Source organism: Silurus aristotelis (assembly GCF_946808225.1).
Source record: "Silurus aristotelis genome assembly, chromosome: 17".
Lineage (NCBI taxonomy): Eukaryota > Metazoa > Chordata > Actinopteri > Siluriformes > Siluridae > Silurus > Silurus aristotelis.
In genome coordinates, this window is record NC_139590.1 from 13,614,696 (window position 1) to 13,636,061 (window position 21,366).

At 38.5% G+C, this 21,366-nt stretch overlaps 2 protein-coding genes across 2 annotated transcripts; both read right to left on the reverse strand.

Moving 5' to 3' along the window:
* Positions 1–1,031: 1,031 nt before the first annotated feature.
* nfil3-2 (nuclear factor, interleukin 3 regulated, member 2) lies at positions 1,032–10,545 on the reverse strand. Its single transcript, XM_083565870.1, has 2 exons — positions 10,230–10,545; positions 1,032–5,038 (listed from the first exon to the last, which is right to left on the reverse strand). The coding sequence occupies exon 2, from the start codon at positions 4,412–4,414 to the stop codon at positions 2,837–2,839; it is 1,578 nt and encodes a 525-aa protein (XP_083421996.1). The 5' UTR covers positions 4,415–5,038; positions 10,230–10,545; the 3' UTR covers positions 1,032–2,836.
* Positions 10,546–13,330: 2,785 nt separating this feature from the next.
* On the reverse strand, positions 13,331–17,059 carry nfil3-6 (nuclear factor, interleukin 3 regulated, member 6). Its single transcript, XM_083565662.1, has 2 exons — positions 16,783–17,059; positions 13,331–15,819 (listed from the first exon to the last, which is right to left on the reverse strand). The coding sequence occupies exon 2, from the start codon at positions 15,729–15,731 to the stop codon at positions 14,529–14,531; it is 1,203 nt and encodes a 400-aa protein (XP_083421788.1). The 5' UTR covers positions 15,732–15,819; positions 16,783–17,059; the 3' UTR covers positions 13,331–14,528.
* Between the last annotated feature and the right edge of the window lie 4,307 nt (positions 17,060–21,366).

Here is a 21,366-nt window from a genome sequence, read left to right on the forward strand (position 1 = left end):
GCACAACAAAGTATATTACTTTTAAACCTGTGTGGAATTATTGAAAGTAATATAAAGTACTCTGTAATTTTTGGGTCAATGATCTTACTGCTATACACTTGCTGTGATTAAAGTAAAATATTAATTTTAAAGACTCTAAATCTATAAATCAAAGGTGCTGCTGCAGCAAGAAAATGTTCTGCAATTTACATATAACACAACACTGCTGAATACGTAGATTATTTAGATGGTGTGTGTAAATTTGTTATAACAGCATGACCCTGACACTAATGCAGGCTGCACAAGTTTATATAAATGTACTTGTTCTAATGTTAACGATTCCTTGTTTATATAGAGCAGTGTTGCTGTAAAGCAACTAATGAAAGTGACAAAAAAAAGAAAAGAAAAGACAGTGATTCATTCTGTTTCATTCTACTCATGTGCTTTATTTTATTTTATTTCACAATACACAATAGCTATTGTGTGCTGTGTTTGATGAGTTCTGACTTTTTGGTGCTCTGGTACAAGGATTTGAAACTTGTGTTTTTTTTGCTTGTGCAGAGATAAAAACAAACTCAATGTGGATGTATTTGTGTGTTTTCCATTCTGCTACCCAGCTGGGTTTAGTAGTAGGCTGAGTAACTAGGCTGAGTAACTAGGACAGTGTTACATCAGGGAAGTGAACATGCATAAGTAGGTTTGAGACAAAGTGTGTCAGTGTGTCAGGTCTCTCTGAGCTAACCTGACTCAGGGCTTTAGCATCTGCACAAACTATAGTGCCACAACACTTTGCCCGATAAGGAATGCTGCCCTGTGGTAGATTTTCTACATTCAGCAATTGTTTGGTTGTTGACTCGGATCAAGGGCACATTCCATCTGATTAGAGGCAGATCTGAAACTTTGGAATGTTGGAATGTTAATAAGAGATATTATAAAACTCGTGTTTGCATCAGCAAATGTGTTGCAAAATAAGATTCAATTAAATAGTGCACAATTATACAGTGAAAAGTGTACTACAACTGGAATAGAAAAAACTCAAGAAATCATCCAACTGTCAGAAAACCAACATCCTTTTTATTGTTGTTTTTTTTTTTTTTTTCCCTTTTTCAGTTTTCAAACGCACCCATTGTCTTTTATGGATATTTAGTGTTGTAACATCATGAATCCGTTTCAAAACAGAAAGTGTGACAACAGTGCCACGCTATAACACAAGTCTTTTTGAATCTTTGTTTCTTTTTCATGACATTATGAACAGAAAACACAAAGATCACTGAATTTAATACACATTGATAGAATGAGGGAAAAGGCTTTGAAAAGGGAGGACGGGGTGAAGATAACAAAGGGTTGTTTAAATACATGAAAACAGGACAACACTTTTTTTTTCCAAAAATCACACATAATAAAAAAAAAGCACAGAATACAGTGTCATCCAGGGTAGAAGAAACTTTACATTTATACAATATTAAGTGCTCGATGCCAGACATGACATGTAGACTTGACTTAAAAATAAAAAAGACAGTGAGTCTAAATGAGGCACATAAAAAAACATTTTTATAATTAAATAAGTTAGATTGTTCCTGTCCTTAATAAGAGTAAAGACTCAGAAACATATAGGGAAATATGTAAGGTGGCATCTATAACGGACATACAGGTTCTGTATACATCGTTGAGCTGAATGGCTTAAATAAAGGTTCAAGGGCAAGAAATCAAAATCATGGCTGCAAACACCAGTTTTTCAAGACTGATGTATCTCAGTTACCTATAAGTTGGACCTACAGCATCAAGCATTTTTGCAGATACTATTTTATTTCTTTCCAGTTTTGTGAACTTGCTATAATTGCACTAAAATCTATTAAATTAAACACAGATCACCTTAAGAAAAAAAAACTATTTGGGGCATTTTCATTTTCTTTACTGTTTGTGAATTGCTGAAAATGAGAAATTGAAAAAACAACAACAAAAAGGTACATAAATGAACACCTGAACAGTAAACGCAATGAACTATACAGTATTTTTGAAGAATTGGTGAGTAATCGAAATCCTTTTTGCCCTTGACTTATTTTTTCTCTTTATTTTTTTTTTCCAAAAAACTTGATTTTATTCTTAAAATATATATTTATATATAATAATTATATTACAGTAATATACAAACCAAGTGCTTGGACAAAAGAGCATGGTGTCTGGGATATGATTTCAGGAATAGGAATAGGGTTAATAAAAATAAAAAAAAGATGTAGGGCAGAGGTATGAAATGTAAAGCTATTGTCTTTCTTTGGTCAAGGGAATATTCCCAGAATGCTCTGATGTTTTTGATATGTTTTGTGGTGAACAGCCAGCCTCTGGATTGGTAGAAAAATTTACACAAACCAGTAGGTATTTACAGTTAGTGAGCAGGCTTGAATGCCTCACAAATGGTTGCTATTGCCTTGTTTGCTGTTACCTTGACATCATGTTATAACAAATTGTGTTTGGGAAATATTTTGAAAAGTCTGTTCATTTCTCTCATTTGCTGCACAAGTGCTTTTGTAATTATAGGATGAGATACAGAAACAAAGCAATCTTTACAGTATAATACAGTTTACCCAGAAGTTCTGTCTGCATTTGGGTTTGACAATTCTTTGTCTATGTCTCTGCTCCCATTACACACTAACACCAGATGGAAAGAGGCAGAAGGTTATATCTGTTAGCACACTATTACAGTGGGTCCCAATGTGTTCCTCATTCTTAGTTATGCCTCTTGTTCACCAGCATACACCAGGATTTTATTTCCACAATCCATCCTTCTTTCCTCTGCTGAAGTGGCCTGCTTGCAGAACTCTGGGTTTGGCTGGCCCTTAACCACTGGCTCTCTCTTTTCTCAACCAACCTGCAGTTGCTGGTTGGATTGAGGCAAAGCCAGATAAGGGTGCTGAGGTAATGGATGCACATGTGCTGGTGGTGTAGTTGGTGAATCTTGAGTTGCTGATCCAGCATTACTCAGAGATCTGTGCTTAAGGCGTAGTTTGTGCGGTAGTGCTGTACCTTTGACCTCTGCTTGACTGTCTCTGCTTTGGCTTTGTGGGGACAAATTTGGCCCTCCAGCCAACGGGGATTGCTGGTGATAACTGCCAGTTTCAGAACAAAATGAAGATGGGCATTCATCATCAGTGGACGCATCTTTGTCAGAACTGCGAGGATCACCATCACTTAAACAGGTGTCCTTTCCTGAGAGACCCTGATAGTACCCTTCTTTCCTGGGACCTCCTTCATAACTCAGTACTGGAGGCTCCTCGTTCTGTGCAGTGTCATATTGATGCAGTTCTTCAACCCCTTGTCTGCAAAGGTCTGGTGCCATAATATCAGCCTTCTGACATATAGTCACAAGCTGCTGATGTTGGGGCCTGTATGGTTGTTTCATTGCTGCTTCTCCATCTGAGTATTCATAAGGCAGAGAGTCTACAGTCTTACTTTCATGCTGACTGGTTGCTTCTGACAGGAGCTCAGTGCTTTTGGTAGATCCCTCTGTAGGTTGGAGTAGGTTCTGTGGCAGTTTTTGATGACTGATTTCCTGAGGTCTTGAACTCTCTACAGGATAGGAGACACTGCTAGAGCGATACAGGATGACACTCCTTTGAGCATTCTGTACTGGAGGCGCAGCACCATTGACAACAGTCTCCTGGTGCTGAGACTGTTGTTGGTGGCTGTGATATCCTGATTGAAAGCTATGTTGGTGATGGGGTGTGGACAACTTATGACGGATGTTAAACATAATTGGTGTGGTTGTGCTGTTTGCAATGTCCACATCTAACCCTGGTCCTTCCTGTTTGATATCATAGTTCATTGGCTCTGGACTGTCACGAGAAGAACCATCAGACATATCTGACAAAGAACCGCGCGGAGAGTATTTAACTAACTGGGCAAGTCCCTCTCCCCGGACAGACTGCTCAGCCTCTGAAGAATCAGAGTTCATCACTTGGGAGCCACTGGAGTAGCCATTAGGGTAAAAATGACTGGAAGAAGAGGATGAACATGCAGAAGTTCCATTCATTGTTCCTCCAATCTGCTGGCTCTTTTCCATGTAGGAGGCTGCACTGATGAGGCCAAATCTGAGTTTTAGTTGCAAAAGTTCTGTTTTTAGACGTACATTCTCGTCATTCAGTGCAATAACTCTATTCTCCAAAACCATGTCATTGAGTCTCCTTTTTTCCCGGGAGCGCTTTGCTGCTTCATTGTTCTTGCGGCGTTTCTCCCAGTAGGAGGCATCTTTCTTCTCATCAGAGATAAACTCACGCTTGCGCCGACAGGTCATGTTTGGCTTGGCTTTTAAAAGGCGGACAGAACGAGGGTTGCCCTTGGGGGAAGGAAGAGTGTTGTTATAGCCTGAGAAGCTTTCTTTATCCTCTATGGTTTTGCCTACACTGCAATTTGTTGGGCTTTGTGAGTTTGCACTTTCCATTCTTTTTTAGAGGAATCCAGTTTGGAATCTTCTTTCTACCATCAGAAATGGTTACTAATGGGATTAGAAGGGATGGGGTGAAGGGGAAAGGTGGGAAATCAAAATGGCTGAAAGATCTCTCTCCCTACTTTTACTAATCTTGAATGTTGGACTAAGTAGCTGGATCAGCAAAAATCTTATGGGGTATTGTGTTTGCAGTTGGGGTCAACCTCATTGATTTTGCTGGCGTTTTTCTAATAATAATAATTATAATCTTTAAGTGTCCAGATTGGATCAAAAGATGAAAAACATCTGAGCCTCTGTGTCAATCTTCTACATTTAACTAGTTAATCATCCAATGAAATCCCAAACCATCCACTCCAACAGCCAATGGGATGAATTAAATAAGTCACAGGAATGTGAACCTATTATCTTAGGGCCACCATGACCTGTTCCTTTAGCTTGTTTCAGGCGTTTTTTTTTTCTTTTCGCTTTTCAACAAGGCTATGTTAATAAGCCAATGGAGACTGACTCAAGTGCTTGAGGCGAATTGCAGGATGTAGGTCACTCAGTCTGTCTCAGCTTGTCAGACAGTGGGGAGGGGTGCAACCTTTATCGGAGCCTCCAGATGGCTGTGTTAGAAAGCTGTGGACACAAAAGCAAAAAAAATATATATATATGTTAATCCATTGTGAAGGACATATGCACTCATTCTTCAACTTGTTTTTATTTATTTATTCTTTGCACATTTTTTCATTGAGAAAAACTCTCCATCCTTCCCAGTATATTTGGAAAATACATTTTTGGAGACCCTCCCCTAATCCTATGCTTAGCATGTCTGGCTTTAGTTGGATAGTCACCCATGGCAACCCTCAATAGTCTCTTGTGCACGCTAACCACTGTCTGACCTTTTAGTCTTGCTATTGATCCCCTCTGTCTGTGACCCATGACCTTGTTTCTCTGTCTAATTGTTGCCTATTATAAGGTAGTGCCAAGAAAAGAGAGAAAAAGAGTTTGTTGAAATTGTACACAAAAAATAGACAATACTGTCTTGGTAAATGTTATAATTTCTGCAGATTGACATCCCTTAAATCCATTTGTTTGACTCACCAACTGAAAATGCTTACAGCATTAATCTTTCTTGTGCAAAATTCCCCTAGTTATAACTGCATGTCTGGCAAGCATTAGCAATGAGCACATGATTTGTTTTTACATTCTGAAACACTAGCCCGTATTGCATCACTGAGAGTGGAGAAATCAAAGCAAGGCTAAAGTATATGTTTTTTGAAACATTAAAATCTTATTGTTTCTCTGCTTTGGGTGCACAGGTTAAATAATATGGTTAAGATCTGGAAGTGTGAAATAGATTTTAATAGCTCTTACAGGTGCATCCATGTCAATTTTTTTTTCTTTTTTTTACATATATGTGGGTCAAGGAATAGATTACAAAACAACCAGGAAGGAAAAAAAAGTAGGCAGGCTGAGTGTGGTTATTTTTCCAGGGATAAGTCACCAAATCGCTATCAGATGGCAGCTGATGAAGGACAAGCTATATTTGTTTAACAATGAGGAACAGGCAAGAATCTCACTGATGAATTAGGTCAGTTGAAAGGCCTTGACAGGCCCCACTGCCTGTGTTTGGAAAAGGGTGACAAGGGAATTTTTTTGTCAACTTAACGAACACACTGGAGAGGTAACAACATCCCACCTGGCCTGAACATGCTTTGTGGAAAACATAATGACAGAAAGCAAAATGACAGCAAATGATTTTGACTTTACAGCTGCTGTTTTGCTGTTTTAAGAGAGTTGCCTGTTATGTCCTATAAAAACAGGTTTGAATCTTTTCAAACACACACATAAGGGATGACGTCAATATGTTTCTCTCCATTAAATATTGTGCTCAAGAGGGCTTAGATTAATAACTCCAAAGACACTAAAAAGCACAGAACATAACAGAAGACTTGCTACAATTGATTAATATATTTTTTGCTTAATAATCTCATAACCTGTGAACCATTTTCGTTGCCTATATAATATAAGACAACATTTTTCACCTGCAAATAAATTCCCAAGTGGTTCAAATATTAAATATTTTTTTATTTTGGTAAGAAATTAGTTACAGGGAAGTAAAATAAAGGACCAAACTTTAAGACTAATCTGGGAATCCTGATAAATTTTACTAAAAAAAAAAAAGCTCGTAATAGTTCACAGGTAAAACATGGTTAAATAGACAAGACGCAACACAACGATTATACACTGGTTAATCTAATATTTAGATTTTAAAGTCCCGAAGCCACATAACTAAGGGTTAAAGCATGAGAGACTTTCTCTCTTGCTGGCCCACTAACCCAGAAACTGGGCAGCATGTGAGACAAGGCTGTGCTCAAATATAGGTCAGGAATGTTTCAGCAAGAGCTGGAGCTAGGAAACGGGTGGGAGGGGTCAGATATTTAGCTAAAAATAGAGGGAGGTGAGAAAACGATTGAGGAAGACTGAGACGAAGAGCGAGACAGACAAAGAGAAAAGCAGGGAGGGGGAAAAAATAACAGCTCAGTGATGATTGCAAGCAGAGGAGAGACTTGAATGCTGACAATGCTAACAAAGGGCCACCCCAGTATCTCCTAAGGATATAGATAATTGAGTGATAGCAAAAATAGAGATTTATGAATTAAACATTACCCAAGTGTAGCATTTTGTCATTTGGTTTAACAAATCTGTTACCACATTTTCTTCAGAAATGCTGTTGCTTGCAATGAAAGTAAAGAATCCTGCTGCAAGATTTTCTAGGAATAAATACTGTATGCAGCCCAAATGTTTAATGTCTGGTACAAATTGTTGCTGTAAGCAATATACCACTGTAAACAAATGAAACCATTTTAAGTCTAATTTAGATTTTCCCATTGTGCTGATCAAGGCTTTTTGACATCAACATTTACATTAATTTCAACATTATTAATGGTGGGAGAGACAAAGGATTTTGTGTTTCTTGATCATTTGGGGGTGGGGGTGAATAATAGACAAATCCAGGATCATATTAAAAATGTGGAAATCACCTGTTTACTTTTTGTACTGTGCATGTTAACAGTTTTACAGACATGCTAAAAAAGACACTCTTGTAGTCAAAGATCCAGAAAGGCATGGAAAGTAACTTGGTGCAGTCGCTGCACGTGTTGCTTGGGGGTTTCTTTTAAGTAATGGAAATAGAAACGGCCAAGCTCCTGACCCCAAGGGTCAAATTATAATTGTCATGCTGGGTGGGGGGGCTTAAATCCTGTGGTTCATCCCTTCTTTAAAAAAAAGGACAGTTCATACCTGCTGCTTTTAAATGATATGATTTGAGTTTTGTAGAGCTCTCGAACATGCACCATAATTAAGTGGACATTTTCCACTCTTGAATAAAAAAAGTAGTATTTTTTTTTCTTTTTTACTTTTATAAAAAAAATTATTTCCCAACTTCAAAAGCTGACCACACAGGCAGAAGCAATCAGGCTCAAACAGATCAGGCAGATTTAAAAAAAATATATATATAAAAAAAAAAATAAATAAATAAAATAAAAAGAATAACGAATTGACTGTGGCCATGTTTCTGTCGGTTTGTGTTTAAATATATGGGAAAGTAAATACCATAAAACATGTTTGACTTTGCAACATAATTTCCTATGCAAATTCCATTGCATCAATATCCATGCAAATTAGCTTGGTGTATAGACACACTTTAGTGAGTTGGATTTGTAAAGATTTTTTTTTCACAAACAAATTTTTAACGTTGGCCTATCAGATCGATCTGTACAGCTTTGCTGTTGAATGAAATTACAGGCCCAAAAAAAAAACGCTGATCCCAAACACAGAAGCTAGACTTTTTAGGCTGGTACTTGACTTTGGAAAGGGAACACTGATAAAAAATTAAATTAGCTCAAATTAATAAGAAAAGTATGAGAACAATTATGAGTGATGTACAATATGATCGTAGACAAGGACGCGCCCTTTTCCCAGTAAGTGTTTTTCTTTGTTATGACGGTGAGCATTTCTGCACATGGTGGAGAGCTTATTCTGGTTCATCTGGTGTAGGACATGGTCCCTCCCTTTGACAAACATGACCTACATTCGGAATTAGCGCGGCGAGTGCGCGCGCACACACAGTGCATCTAAATACAAAGGGGGTTTCCGCCGATTGCATCATCTTTTGTCCGACTCAGGCCATTTAATTTAGTTCAGAACTGGAAAATGTGTCCCATGTGGAAAGCATCAAACAGGCGACCCAGGAATTTAACCCGAGTGTAAACGCATCGCATAGACAGTACGAGTGCAATAGTATTGTGATACAAAAAAACAAGTTGAATGATCTTTATCACGATCACACATTTCACTTCACATTTTTTTTGCCATTTATTTATTATTCGAGCGACTGTAAATAGAACAACCTGCGTAACGACTATGACATAAAATGTGATCCACCTGGGTATTACAGTGTTATGTGATGTTCGTACTGTGTAGCCGATCAGATACAGTGTGTGCAATGTTTCCGTTTTATCCCAGATTTTATTCCGTAAAAAGACAATCCCGAGACAACGTGTGAACACGGCAAAAGTAGGTTAGTAGGCTAGTTTTGGACACAAAGCACACACACACATGCTCGGTAGCGATGAGCTAACGCCTCAGTAAACCGCAGAAAGGCACACAACACCTTCCCTGGTTAAAACATGCAGGTGTGTCCAAGTGTAAGTGTGTAAAAAGATCTTGTTATTGATTGGTGTTAGTGAAATAACACTGCCGGTTCGGTTCGTTATGGATATAAGATTTGGGTTTAGTTCAAAAGTTCCTGGCGGTCACTTCTGCTTAAGGCAAAGTCAGCAGCATGAGGGTTTGGGCAAAGTGACTTTACACAGGACACTCGCTAACCCTCCGCATGATACTTCGCTAACACACATGGACACTGGGCTAACTCTCCCCGGGACACTGGGCTAACCCTTCGCGGGGCTCTGGCCTAACTCTCCCCGAAATACTCTCCATGGGACACCGCGCTGACTTTACCCAGGGGCTGTAGGCTAATTCACCCCATGGCTGGAAGGAAAGGGTTAACAGGCTGAAACACTACCACCCGGGTTAACCTTTATCAGGACTGCAGGTCACACGTGACAACCAAAAGCGTGTCATCCTCGTCATCGCGTGTAACCCCGATTGTACATGGGATTTCGGATCAAACCCAGGAAAAATTACTAGAATTCCCATGGCAGAAGTCAACTGTATTCGTTTACTACGAACACAATATCAAACCCGCCTGTACAAAAAACATCAGTATATAAGGCATATGATCCAGACTAAGCAATAGCCCCACGCAGCGCACGCACGCGCGCTCCTTAAACTGTCTCGCGCACTCGTTTCTAGGCTCGTGTAGTTCGCAGCACTGAAATATGGAGCCTGGGCTCCACGCCTCGCCTTGACATTGAAAAAATGCACGCAGACCGAAGGGAAAAAAAAGGCTGGATGTCTGATAATGACCGCGCGTTAAGGACACAGCGTGAAACAAAAGCCCGTGTAGTCCTCTGTGCGTGTGCGCACGCTTTTTATGGAGCACGCGCACGATCATGGATAAACAGTGCAACATGAAAAAAAAAATTAATAATAAAAAAAGAAACAATTATATTTGCCGTGTTACGTCATAATACGACTATTCTTATGCCGCGTGTTTATTGTGTCGCCGTATTGCAGCTGCTGACTTCTAGATTACCCTCCAAACACACAGCATGCAGTCACACTGGGAAACCTAAATTATGGCTACATAATATGTAAAAAATTTTTAGAAAAGAAACACAACGCTTAACGCGATAACGCTTACCGTTGGTGCTTTACACGCGTATCCAAATGAATGGCCACAACCCAGCAGTTGGTTGCTCTATAGCCGGTTTTGGATAGGCAGAAATTGCTAAGACATGCAAAGTGTCACGATTCTCGTTCAGCGCTCAGCTCGTATGCGGGCACGCGTTCAGTGTGACTCGTATTTTGGTTCCTCGTGTTGTGTTGTTGAGGCGCTCCAATGTCCTCCCTCCCTCACTGTGCTGGAAATATATGTTAGTAGGTCACAGTTGCATAACTAGTTGCATAACATTCTCTCTCTCTCTCTCTCTCTCTCTCTCTCTCTCTCTCTCTCTCTCTCTTTCTCTCTCTCTCTCTCTCAATCCATCCTCGAACCATGTTGCAGCAACAGAGAGAGAAAGAGAGAGCAGGGAGGGACTAGGCACGTAGCCAGACGTGCTCCATGCATATAATAAGGTTACCAGAGGAAGAGAGAGAGAGAGAGATCCTGAAACTTAGAGAACAGAAGACATTTTTAGAAACAAGCCTTCACACAGGCGATATAAAAAGAAACTGTTGGGAGAGGCTCACAGGAGGGAAGCAATGATCCTTCTGACACTATACTAATACTCAAACATTAAGATATAGAAATAGTGTATGCACATGCAAGTGCTTTTTTTGCTGTGGGGTTTTTTTTTTTTTTTTTGAGCAGGCTGTACACTTTAGAATGACACCCAGGATTAAAGCTAAGGAAGATAGATATAAGGTAAAGATAAGGAATAAGGTAGAGAGGAACTCGTAGGCCACAAATAACAACCTGTGCTCTTAGTACGTGCCAGTCTTCTGCGTGTTTGACCCACTGCATTGCACAAGGTAAAGTAGGTGGTTTGGTTTGTGAAACCATAATTGTTTTCATCGGCATGTTCCATTTGCAAGCGACCAAGTGCTCGAGAACGTTATGCATGTGAATACGACATCTCAAAAGATATATCTAACTGTCTGGAGCCTGTCTGGTGAAGCCAGTTTAATTACTAGACATAACCATGGCTGACAACAATTTTATTGGCTGATTATATACCAAGCAGCACCAGGACCTTCATTACTTTTGTAAGCAAGGCATTGGACAATTAAATCTGCTCTAAAGAGAAACCCTTCCCCTGCTGTGACTCATTTATGCCTGTGAGGAAAATGAAACACAAGTACCATCCCATCTCGAATTATGGTCTGATGACACCTAAACACCAAGATAGATTTATTTGAAACTGCATGTGTCTGATAATTACAGTATTTGAGCATCTTTTATGTTTTTTTTTTTAAACTATCTTGTCCATCACAGTTCACTTTAATGCTGTAAGCTCTATATTTTTACATAGATTCACAGCATTTATGATAATAATAAAAAAAAAAAATCTTTTGTCTGTCTGTGTTGGCATTCATCGCAGCATTGCGATGGCCTTGAACTTGCCAATTCTCTTGCACCCCCTTCTTCTCATTAGTCCCGCCCACTCCCCCATGTACCCCACCCTACCCCACCCAGCTTCATGGGTAGGCGGTTTCCATGGTAACTGTCACCAAGCCTGCCTAGTAACAGCCATCGTCTCATGCTGCATAAAGGGTGAAGGGGGTCGGAGGAGAGAAGAGGTTCAGGATAACGTGTGTGAAATGGTTGTGGGATGAATCTTCATTAAAACCATTTCTAACCCTAGGATAAACTAATTTAACATAAAGCTGTGGTGTCCCCCAAATGGAAAACGATTTCTGAGATGTCTGAGGCTGGCCCTCATTTTGAGACGGGAATGATTCGGAATCTCTTGGGGTTTCATGTCCTTTCACAAGAACATAAAAGTGTTTAGTGTCTCACATTTTATCTAGGATAAAATGAGCCATATTGTCTTGTATATATGCAAAATTATATGCTGATTAACTGATATAAAAAATACTGATATGACTGATATGATATTTGTTAGATTTAAAGAACACATTTAATTGTTCTGCAAAAGATGATATGAACAAAATGGCGATGTGGTGATATATATATATATATATATATATATATATATATATATATATATATATATATATATATATATATATATATATATATATATGAAACTAATCATTGTTACTGTGAGGTAACCTGGGTTTATACTTTAACCGCTTTGTTCACTCTGTAGTTGGTCTTTCTGTATAATCAGTCATTTCCTATATTAATATATAATGGTGTTGCATTAGGACTGCCATCTCGTGGATAAAGTATGTATTTGAATGCATTGAATGCATTAATCCTTATTTCAAGTCCTTCCCATACAAAAGTCTATATTATCATTACTGACTGACTTTTTAGTCTTTGCTGTTAAAGACTTCATAATTCTACGTTTTTACTTGCTGTAGACAGACATAATGTAACTTGCTTTTTATTTATTTGTTCTGTATAAAAGGATAGATAATGGAGTTACTATGGAATATCCATATATCAGAATGTAAAACTGCTTTCCTGTTTGTTTTAATCAGGAATAAAGTTCCATGAGAAGTCTGCCTTTTTAGAGTTAGAAATGAAATGTGGATATTTGACATTGTTTAATCCTTAAATCAAATGTAGTTCTGTTTTTTATCGAAAAAGGAATGTTTTCTCACCGGAATAACCTCTGTACTCGAGAAAGAAATGCTTGCCATACTTCATACAGCACTTTTAAAGCTAAGATGAATGGGATGTTTTCTCTTTAGAGGTAAATTCTTGGGGTAAAAACTGGATAATTCTACCGTGACATCATCCATGAATCATTTCCCAGCAGTCTATGTCTTACCAGACTACATAAAAAAAATTCCCGGGAACAATTGCAATTATTCTGCTGCAGTAGCTTCCAGTAAAAGATTGTTTGTAAGTGTCTAGTTCCTGTTCAGTCCTGCAAGAGCTGTGTGAATGCCAAATTCAGGTAGAAAGCTCTGTCAGTCAGTTACAGACATGTTTCTGCTACACACAACATGCCAGCTCGTTGGTCTAAGAACTTGATCTATATTAAAGAGAACAGAATACTTGATCTATAATAAAGCTACCACCTATAGAGGAACATAGATTTTTATTAAAACTGTTCAAAAGACCATGAGGTGATTGTGCGTGTGTGTGCAATGGAGAGAGAGACAGTGTGAGAGAAAGCATTTTATTTTTCCATTCAAATTGTACTAGCAATCTAATATTACAAGAACATTTTCACTGTGGTTTTAGATCCTGGTTTACATTTGGTAATTTGAATATATAATCCAGTGACATACAGTCCATCTTGATTTCTTTCTGTATATCCACCATTACTTATATGATGTAATCAGAAAGATATGCATATTCTTACACAGTATTCAAGGTGTTATGTAGATCTGATTTATACATGAAAAAAAATACATACTAAATCTTTTTATGTATGTTTGTTTACAAAGAAGGAACACTTTATACTTATGCTGTCAAATATTTATTCACATATAAAAACGGTGAACACACACATACACAAACATAAATACACAAGGCATCACAGGTTTTTTTTTTTTTTTTTTTTAACCACCATAATACACAGTACAGTGTTTTAGTTACATGTTATACACAACCCTGATCTGATCTGTGATGGCAGTTATAAGCGGTATAAAGAGGAAAAAGGCAGAAAAAGGCATTTCTATGATATTGTGCATTCCAACAATTCATCATGACGAATCTTGATACGTTTTGTTTATTTATTGTATTTTTACTGATGCACTACGAAGTGACATTTAAGACAGGATATATACATATGCATTATTATTATTATTATTATTATTATTATTATTATTATTATTATTGGTTTATTACTATTTTACCTTAAATAATGGCAACAAAATACCCCAGACTAATTTTTGGTCTTTCCAAATTTTTATCTCCATTCTCCAAAGCTTAGAGACTGAACAAAAAAATAAATAAAAAACATTTATGTTTTACGTCAGATGTGAATGGAGTAATTTTACTGTAAACACACCAGTACCATATTTCGTTTGCATCTTTGAGTCCATAAATGACATGTAACAGCAGAGTTGACACTGAATAGGGGAATGTTGCGTTACATATGAATTATACACTTTGGTTTGTTGACGGAGGTGCCATAGGTAAAAGTCCGCTGGTAGAGGAATTAACACTATCTCCATCCATACTGTTTCTCCATCTTATACACCCCTACTTCATTTTATTCTCTATTCCTATCATGACAGTGCCCTGCAATTCAGTTTCAACTCTGAACAAAAACTTTACGATTTATTGTTTATGGCTGGGTCTGGCTCAGAAAGACGATGCTCTTTGCATTCAGTCTGTTTTAAAGAGCGGAGATCTTTAGTTCATTCTGGAGAGCTGCTCAGAGAAGAGCTTCTTGAGCTGGGCCACTTCCTCGCCAAGGGAGCTAAGCTGAGATTTGAGCATGCTGTTCTCAGCATAGTAATGTGCCTCATTTTGGTTTCCATTTGGCTGAACATTGTTGCAAACGGCCATCGGGCCATGATGGTGAGGGAGCATTTTTCGAGATTCATCTCCTTCATGTTGCGACCAGAGCCGAGCCCCCTCACCCATGCCAAGTGGTAAATTATTTCTGGGGTTTTCACGTCCGCTTGTATGCTGCACAGGGCTGCGTCTTTCACTGGAGTTCTCGCTATCACCGCTGCCTGGACACTTGAATCGTAATTTGTGTGGGAGACTCTTCATACCTTCCACTGAGTCCGCATTTCCAGAAGTTGTAAAGGTGTGCCCTGTAGAGACCTGTGCCACAAGAGGGTCAGGGGCAGGAGAGTGGTGATATTCAGAGCCCAACTCATCAGATCTGCTTGGAGACAGTTTGCCCTGATCGCTCAGCCTGTCCTCAAAAAACACAGGACTTCCAACGCTGGAGCCTCCGGGAGTTGAGAAGCCTGAGTCCTCTGATATGCTGCCATTCTCCCTGATACCTTGTCCCACATGGAATACTGCCTGAGTGGAATTCGGATGGGGCACCACAGCGGTACTTGTGTGAAGTCCATCTTCACGGAGTAGGTAATAATTGGCCGGTTGAGAAACGCACTGAGATGTGGGGGTTAGCGGAAGAATCACATTTGACGGTTCTTTCACCAAACCAAATCGGTATTTGAGTGCTAGTAGTTCTGCTCTGAGCCTGGCATTTTCCTCGAGCAGCCCAAGGACACGGTTCTCTAACACCATATCATTGACACGACGCCTCTCTCGTGAGCGCTTGGCTGCTTCATTGTTCTTTTTGCGCTTGTCCCAGTACCCTTCATCCTTCTTCTCCTGGGGGATGAACTCACGCTTGCGTCTCAGTGTGCTTCCACTCGGGGCCACCTCTTTGCGTTTCAATGCTGATGAACGGCCTAACAACGAGCGAGCCAGCATACTGCTTGATGTTAGAATGGAGACAGCCTCCTCTGTGAAAGACATTGTGCTACTGTGGGTTGCCACATCTAATCCTAGCATTCCTGTGCTCACAGCCTCCATAGCTGGCAGCACCCCCGCACTCTGTTCTCTCATTTCTTGAGATGCCTCTTCAAACATATTTGGAATAATATGAAAAAAAGTGTCAAGTCACACGTTTTCTTTTGAATTTGGGTCAGCTTCAGCTTTGATTGTATAACATTGCCACCTAGAGGCCAAACAGAGAAATACAAAAAAATAAATAAATAAAAGTACTTTAGTCGTTACGTAAGACCCATTACAACACAATGTTATGTAACTCAGAAGATGTTTCCAGTAAGGCAGAGTACATTTGTGCAACATGTCGTAATCGAGCCAAAAGACCTTTACTGTTTGCCTGCTACCTATTAAAGGCAAAGTCAGATTGTAACATAGAATGTTAGAAATTTTAGGCTATCTAAAGTTTTGTTTGTAAAGAGTTGTCGATTTAGACAGTGCATTATTCAACCAAGAAGAGGTTCGATTTCTATGCTTCAGCGGCTAAATTAAATCGGAGTGTAGAGTTTAAAATTGTACGCTGAGCTGAGCGAAATGACGTCACACTATAATGCAGAAAAGTGACTTCTAGGAATTCTGCTGACCTTAACACAGTGTGTCCCTGGGACGGGGTTTACTGCACGCTCGGTCTTTTAGAAGTGCTATCAGAGAAAAAAAAACAAAACACTAACGATAGGAACCACTGAAAACCTAGACCTTTATGATATAAAAATAATATAGACAAAGTTTTCAGATATGGGGTATGCAAATTTGTTATTCTAAGCCAAGACGATTGATGACATGTACACAAAATAATTGTCCAAATGCAGACATCTGTAAATTCCTATCCCGGGGTTCATTACATTCCTGTGCTAAAAGACAACATTTTCATAATATTCATCAGCATATTCTTGGAATTTGTGCAATTAGGAGAACTAGATTTACAGTACACACTCCAGATACGCTGCGCTTCAATAATACTATATATATATATATATATATATATATATATATATATATATATATATATATATATATATATATATATATATATATATATATATATATGGCAATGAACCAAAACTTCCGATCTCTGGAAGTTCCTGAATCAAATCACAGTAAAATCAGTGTGCAGTCGTTTCATATGTGTCCTTACCTTTAAAACGATTTCATGAGTCCTGTCCAGGGAATAATCAGAGGTCAAAGCAAAAAGCGTGTAGGTGAAGCGAGGTTTTTTTTTTCCTTCAGCGTATCCGAGGATTTAAGCTGTAAAATATGTTTTCTGTTCCACGTGTAAACTGGGACAGATTGTCATCTGTCGTGCTGCTACCTTTCCTGGCTCGGTTGTGTTCTGTTTTAACGCCGCAGCTCCTATTTGTAGCTGTGCATGTGGAGTTCAGCCGAGGACGCGCACTATCCTTGCCTGAACTAGCGGCTCTCCAAAGAGTCGGTTCTTTTGCGAAGTCAGGCAGAAGATTCGATTCTCAAGAGCACACGGAACATTTCTTTCCTTACTTGTGTGTGTGTGTGTGTGTGTGTGTGTGTGTGTGTGTGTGTGTGTGTGTGATTGTGTGTGTGTGTGGGTGTGTGTTTATTTCATTCATTTTGGCTAGAAGTTTGTATTATTCATTATACATGATGTAGCTCTTTAAAGCTTGAGTTCTCAGACAGATGGAGGGCCGTGCATTTGGTACCTGGGCCTTCAGCGGTGTTGGGGGTAACGCGTTAAAAGTAACGTGCTTTACGTAATAATATGACTTTTCTGGAGTAACGAGTAAAGTAGCGCGTTACTTTATAAAATTACACATTAATATCTGAGTTACATTAATATCTGAGTTACTTTTTCATGGCCGACCCTGCGCTCTGACCCCAGCTTCTAAGCAAGCTGGGATATGCGAAGAACAAATTTCACTGTGCTGTAATGTATATGTGACAAATAAAGGCTATTCTATTCTATTCTATTCTATTCTATATTCTAAATACTGAATTAAAAAGAACGTAGTCACGAAGAATCACGCACTCATACGTGCGAGCCGCGGGAACAGAAGCTGGTCAGAAGAGGAGATGGCCAGTGTTGGGCAACGTTACTTTTAAAAGTAATGCATTACAATATTGAGTTACTCCCCCAAAAAGTAACTAATTACGTTACTTAGTTACTTTTTATGGAAAGTAACGCGTTATATTACTTGTATCTCTTTCACGCCTTACAGGTGTAACAGGTGTAATATAGATAATTGCCAATAAGAAATAAGTTATTTTAGGGCAAAAGACATGTCTTAAACATTTAAAATGCTTAATAACTTCTTAGAGAACGATAAGATGATTGACTAAATTTTGACCACAAGGCTGAACACTTTCCAGTCGCACTTCTGTACACTGCTTTGCAATCTGCCTTCGCCGTCAGGAATGTAACTATCGTTCGTGTATCTAAGGTTAAGGGTGTGGGCTGCACACCGGTGATGTGGAGGAAAAACATACCTTTCGCTGTCATCTCGTAAAACATCATGCAATTCCGTAAATATGACCTCGTCCTCGTCTACATCATTCTCTGCTTCATCATCAGCTTGAAACATTCTGAACGCTTTTACAAAGCTTGCGCTATTATCAGTGACCGTGGCAGTTTATCTTCCCACAAAGAGCAAACGAGCTGTGAATTTGCTCACTTTCTCCGCTGCGATTGGCATCGTACATGTGTCTCCCACGGAAAACTTTTATTCTGAGCAGTCAATAGAGCTGCAGTGGTGGAAAGTCGGCAAAAGTTTTCTATATTTCTGTCTCCATTTCCATATATGCAACATTGCATAAAGTTGCATATATTCAACATTATATATATATATATATATATATATATATATATATATATATATACATACACACACACACACACACACACACACACACACACACACACACACACACACACACATCTGTAGTGCTGTGCTTTGCATGCAGATGTTTTTTTTTTTTTTTGAAGTGGTATTTTTTGCAGTTGACAAGAGCTTTTCACCAACACAATCTACACTTAACCATTATTCCCTTCTCCTTTTCCTCGACTATTTCAAAATAATAAGAATACTTCCATCACAGTAATGTAATGCTCTGGTTTGCCATCTCCGCTTCTGACCAGCTTCTGTTCCCGCGGCTCGCACGTAGGAGTGCGCGATTCTACGTGACTACGTTCATTTTAATTCAGTATTTATTTTTTTTATGCAAAATAATTTAATTGAAAAGTAACTCGCATTACTTTTTTAAAAAAGTAACTCAGATAATAATGTGTAAATTTATAAAGTAACGCGCTACTTTACTCGTTACTCCAGAAAAGTAAAATGATTACGTAACGCACGTTACTTGTAACGCGTTACCCCCAACACTGGTATGTGAGACTATGTAGCATAGGAATAAATGCAAGTCAAGAGCTTCCGTTAACAATCAAACATCAGAAGGAGGCAGTGGAGGGCCGTGCATTTGGTACCTGGGCCTTCAGTGGGGATTTACCCGACTTAATCCATCTTAATACGTCGCAATTATAGAAACCATCAATACAATACAAAAATGCAATATAGCAACACTGGGCATTACAGAGAGAGAGAGGCATTTCGCATTTGGAAGGTGAATACCATTTTACTGAAGCAAGCTCCAAACCGCTATACTACTGCCACCTACATCATCTGGAGCAGTTCAGACTCAATATTTGTCTAATAACATGACAAAAACATAAAAATGTAAATAAAATACAACATACTCACCAGAGATGCAGACTCATAATTTGCACCGCTCCTCAGAGGCTGTAAGCCAGTGGTACCGCTCGTAGGCACAATTGGAAATCTGACTGGTTAAAGAAATAGACCCATTGCTAATATAGTTTAAGGTACTTCGGCCAGCACTACTGATTCTGAAGGCCCTGGGCAGATTATATTGACATTGCAGCACATAGAGGCTGAAATCTGATTGGACAAAAAAATCTAACATCCACATACACGTACTGGAAGCATTGCAGCCAAAAGAAACACAAAAAAATTAGGAGAATAACGGTTGGGAATAAATTAATAAATTTTTTATGAAACAAATATTAGAATTTCGGTAGTAAATGTAGGTCAGTGTTTAGGCCAGCAGAGAAGGCCTTGCTGGCCCTGACTGCCCACCAGTGGAAGGAGAACATTTTATTTTCTGGCTTGTGCCTGGATTTATTTTTAAACTTTTAAACTTTTCAACTTTTACCATTGAATTTTTTTCTTTATTGAATTTTATGTAATAAATGAGTCGTAATAAGCATTTTGATGCATGTTTTACTGTGTATGGCGATGCATGTGACAAATACATTTTGAATTTCAGACACAAGTGAGTCTCTAAATTGAAATGATACAATAACTCATATAATCACACTTTGCAACAGTGTTTGGTAAAAAAGCATCTTGGAATACACAAAACATTAAAACACCTTGAGGTGGATAGGCTACAACAGCAGAACACTACTTTTTTGAGTTTTTTTTTTTTTTTTTGCAAAAAACTGAGATTATCATGGGCATTGAATTACTAGACAGTGGAAATCTTTTTTCAGACACTTTATGTGGCAGCAGAGCAATGCATACAGTCATGCAGGCACAGTTCAAGAGCTTCACTTAAAGTTTACATCAAACACGAAAATGAGGTTAATCTCTGTGACTGTGACTGTGGCATGGTTGTTGGTGTCGGGCAAGTATTCCTTAGAAACTGTTCATATCCTGGGGTCTGCAACCATCTTCAGAGATTTCAGTGAATGGTGTGAGTTCTGTGGGTGGTAATGTGTTGTTGATTTAAGCAGCTAGAAAATATATAGTAAGTCATATAATCAATCTTGATGTCATATAATCAACTGCCATGAGTGGAAACACATCGCTGAACACACAAAACATCAAACCCTGAGACGACTGGGCTACAACAGCAGAAGACCACATTAGATTTTATATTTATCAGCCAAGAACAGGAATCTAAAGCTTCAAAACTTTTTTACCCTAATACTATGTGAAAATCAATGCAATTCAATGCAATGAAATTAATCTCCTTTGGAGAAATTTCTGACCAGCTGACAGTCTTGCTAAAAGTGCACATTTGTACAAACAATTGTATGCAATTATTAAAAAAAAAAAAAAAAAAAAGGCAAATGAACTTTGGTTCAAAAGTTAAAAATGTGTTACTAAACTAAAAAAGGGTGTACTATCTGAAGACATACTACTAGTCTAGCTGAATTATCTTCTGGAAACCCAGAGTTTGATTCATTCTAAATAATAAAAAGACAATGCCCATAAATTCAACAGTAAATGTAATAGAGCATACAGTAAATAGTACCTTGAAATTAAATCTGAACGTTTGAATCTAAATTTTTGACCTCAACTGTTTATGACAGATAAGAATCAATGCACTAAACTCAGCAAATGCATCTTACTACAGTACATGCCAGCCATGTTTGGCACACTGCACCTTACAGAATTATTGGCACCCTTCATCAAACTAAGCAAAAATAATTAAAAAATAGTGGTTCAAAATGTAATTATATTTTTTTAACCCAAAAACGTATTGTCTCTAAAAGGAGGTCAAGACTTGGCCACAGATGGACCTACGATTTAAAATTAAACATTTATCAGTAATTCAATCTCAGTCCATAAAGTAACTCAATGTTTCTAATCTCTTCCAGGGCAGCTAGCAGAAAAATAGAAATTTTCCATTTTATGGGGGAAACTACTTAAAACAAAGCCCCCACACT

What these genes read in the sequence shown, in the direction of transcription:
- nfil3-2 (XM_083565870.1), bottom strand. Translation starts at nt 4,414, where the DNA reads ATGGAAAGTGCAAACTCACAAAGCCCAACAAATTGCAGTGTAGGCAAA.
- nfil3-6 (XM_083565662.1), bottom strand. Translation starts at nt 15,731, where the DNA reads ATGTTTGAAGAGGCATCTCAAGAAATGAGAGAACAGAGTGCGGGGGTG.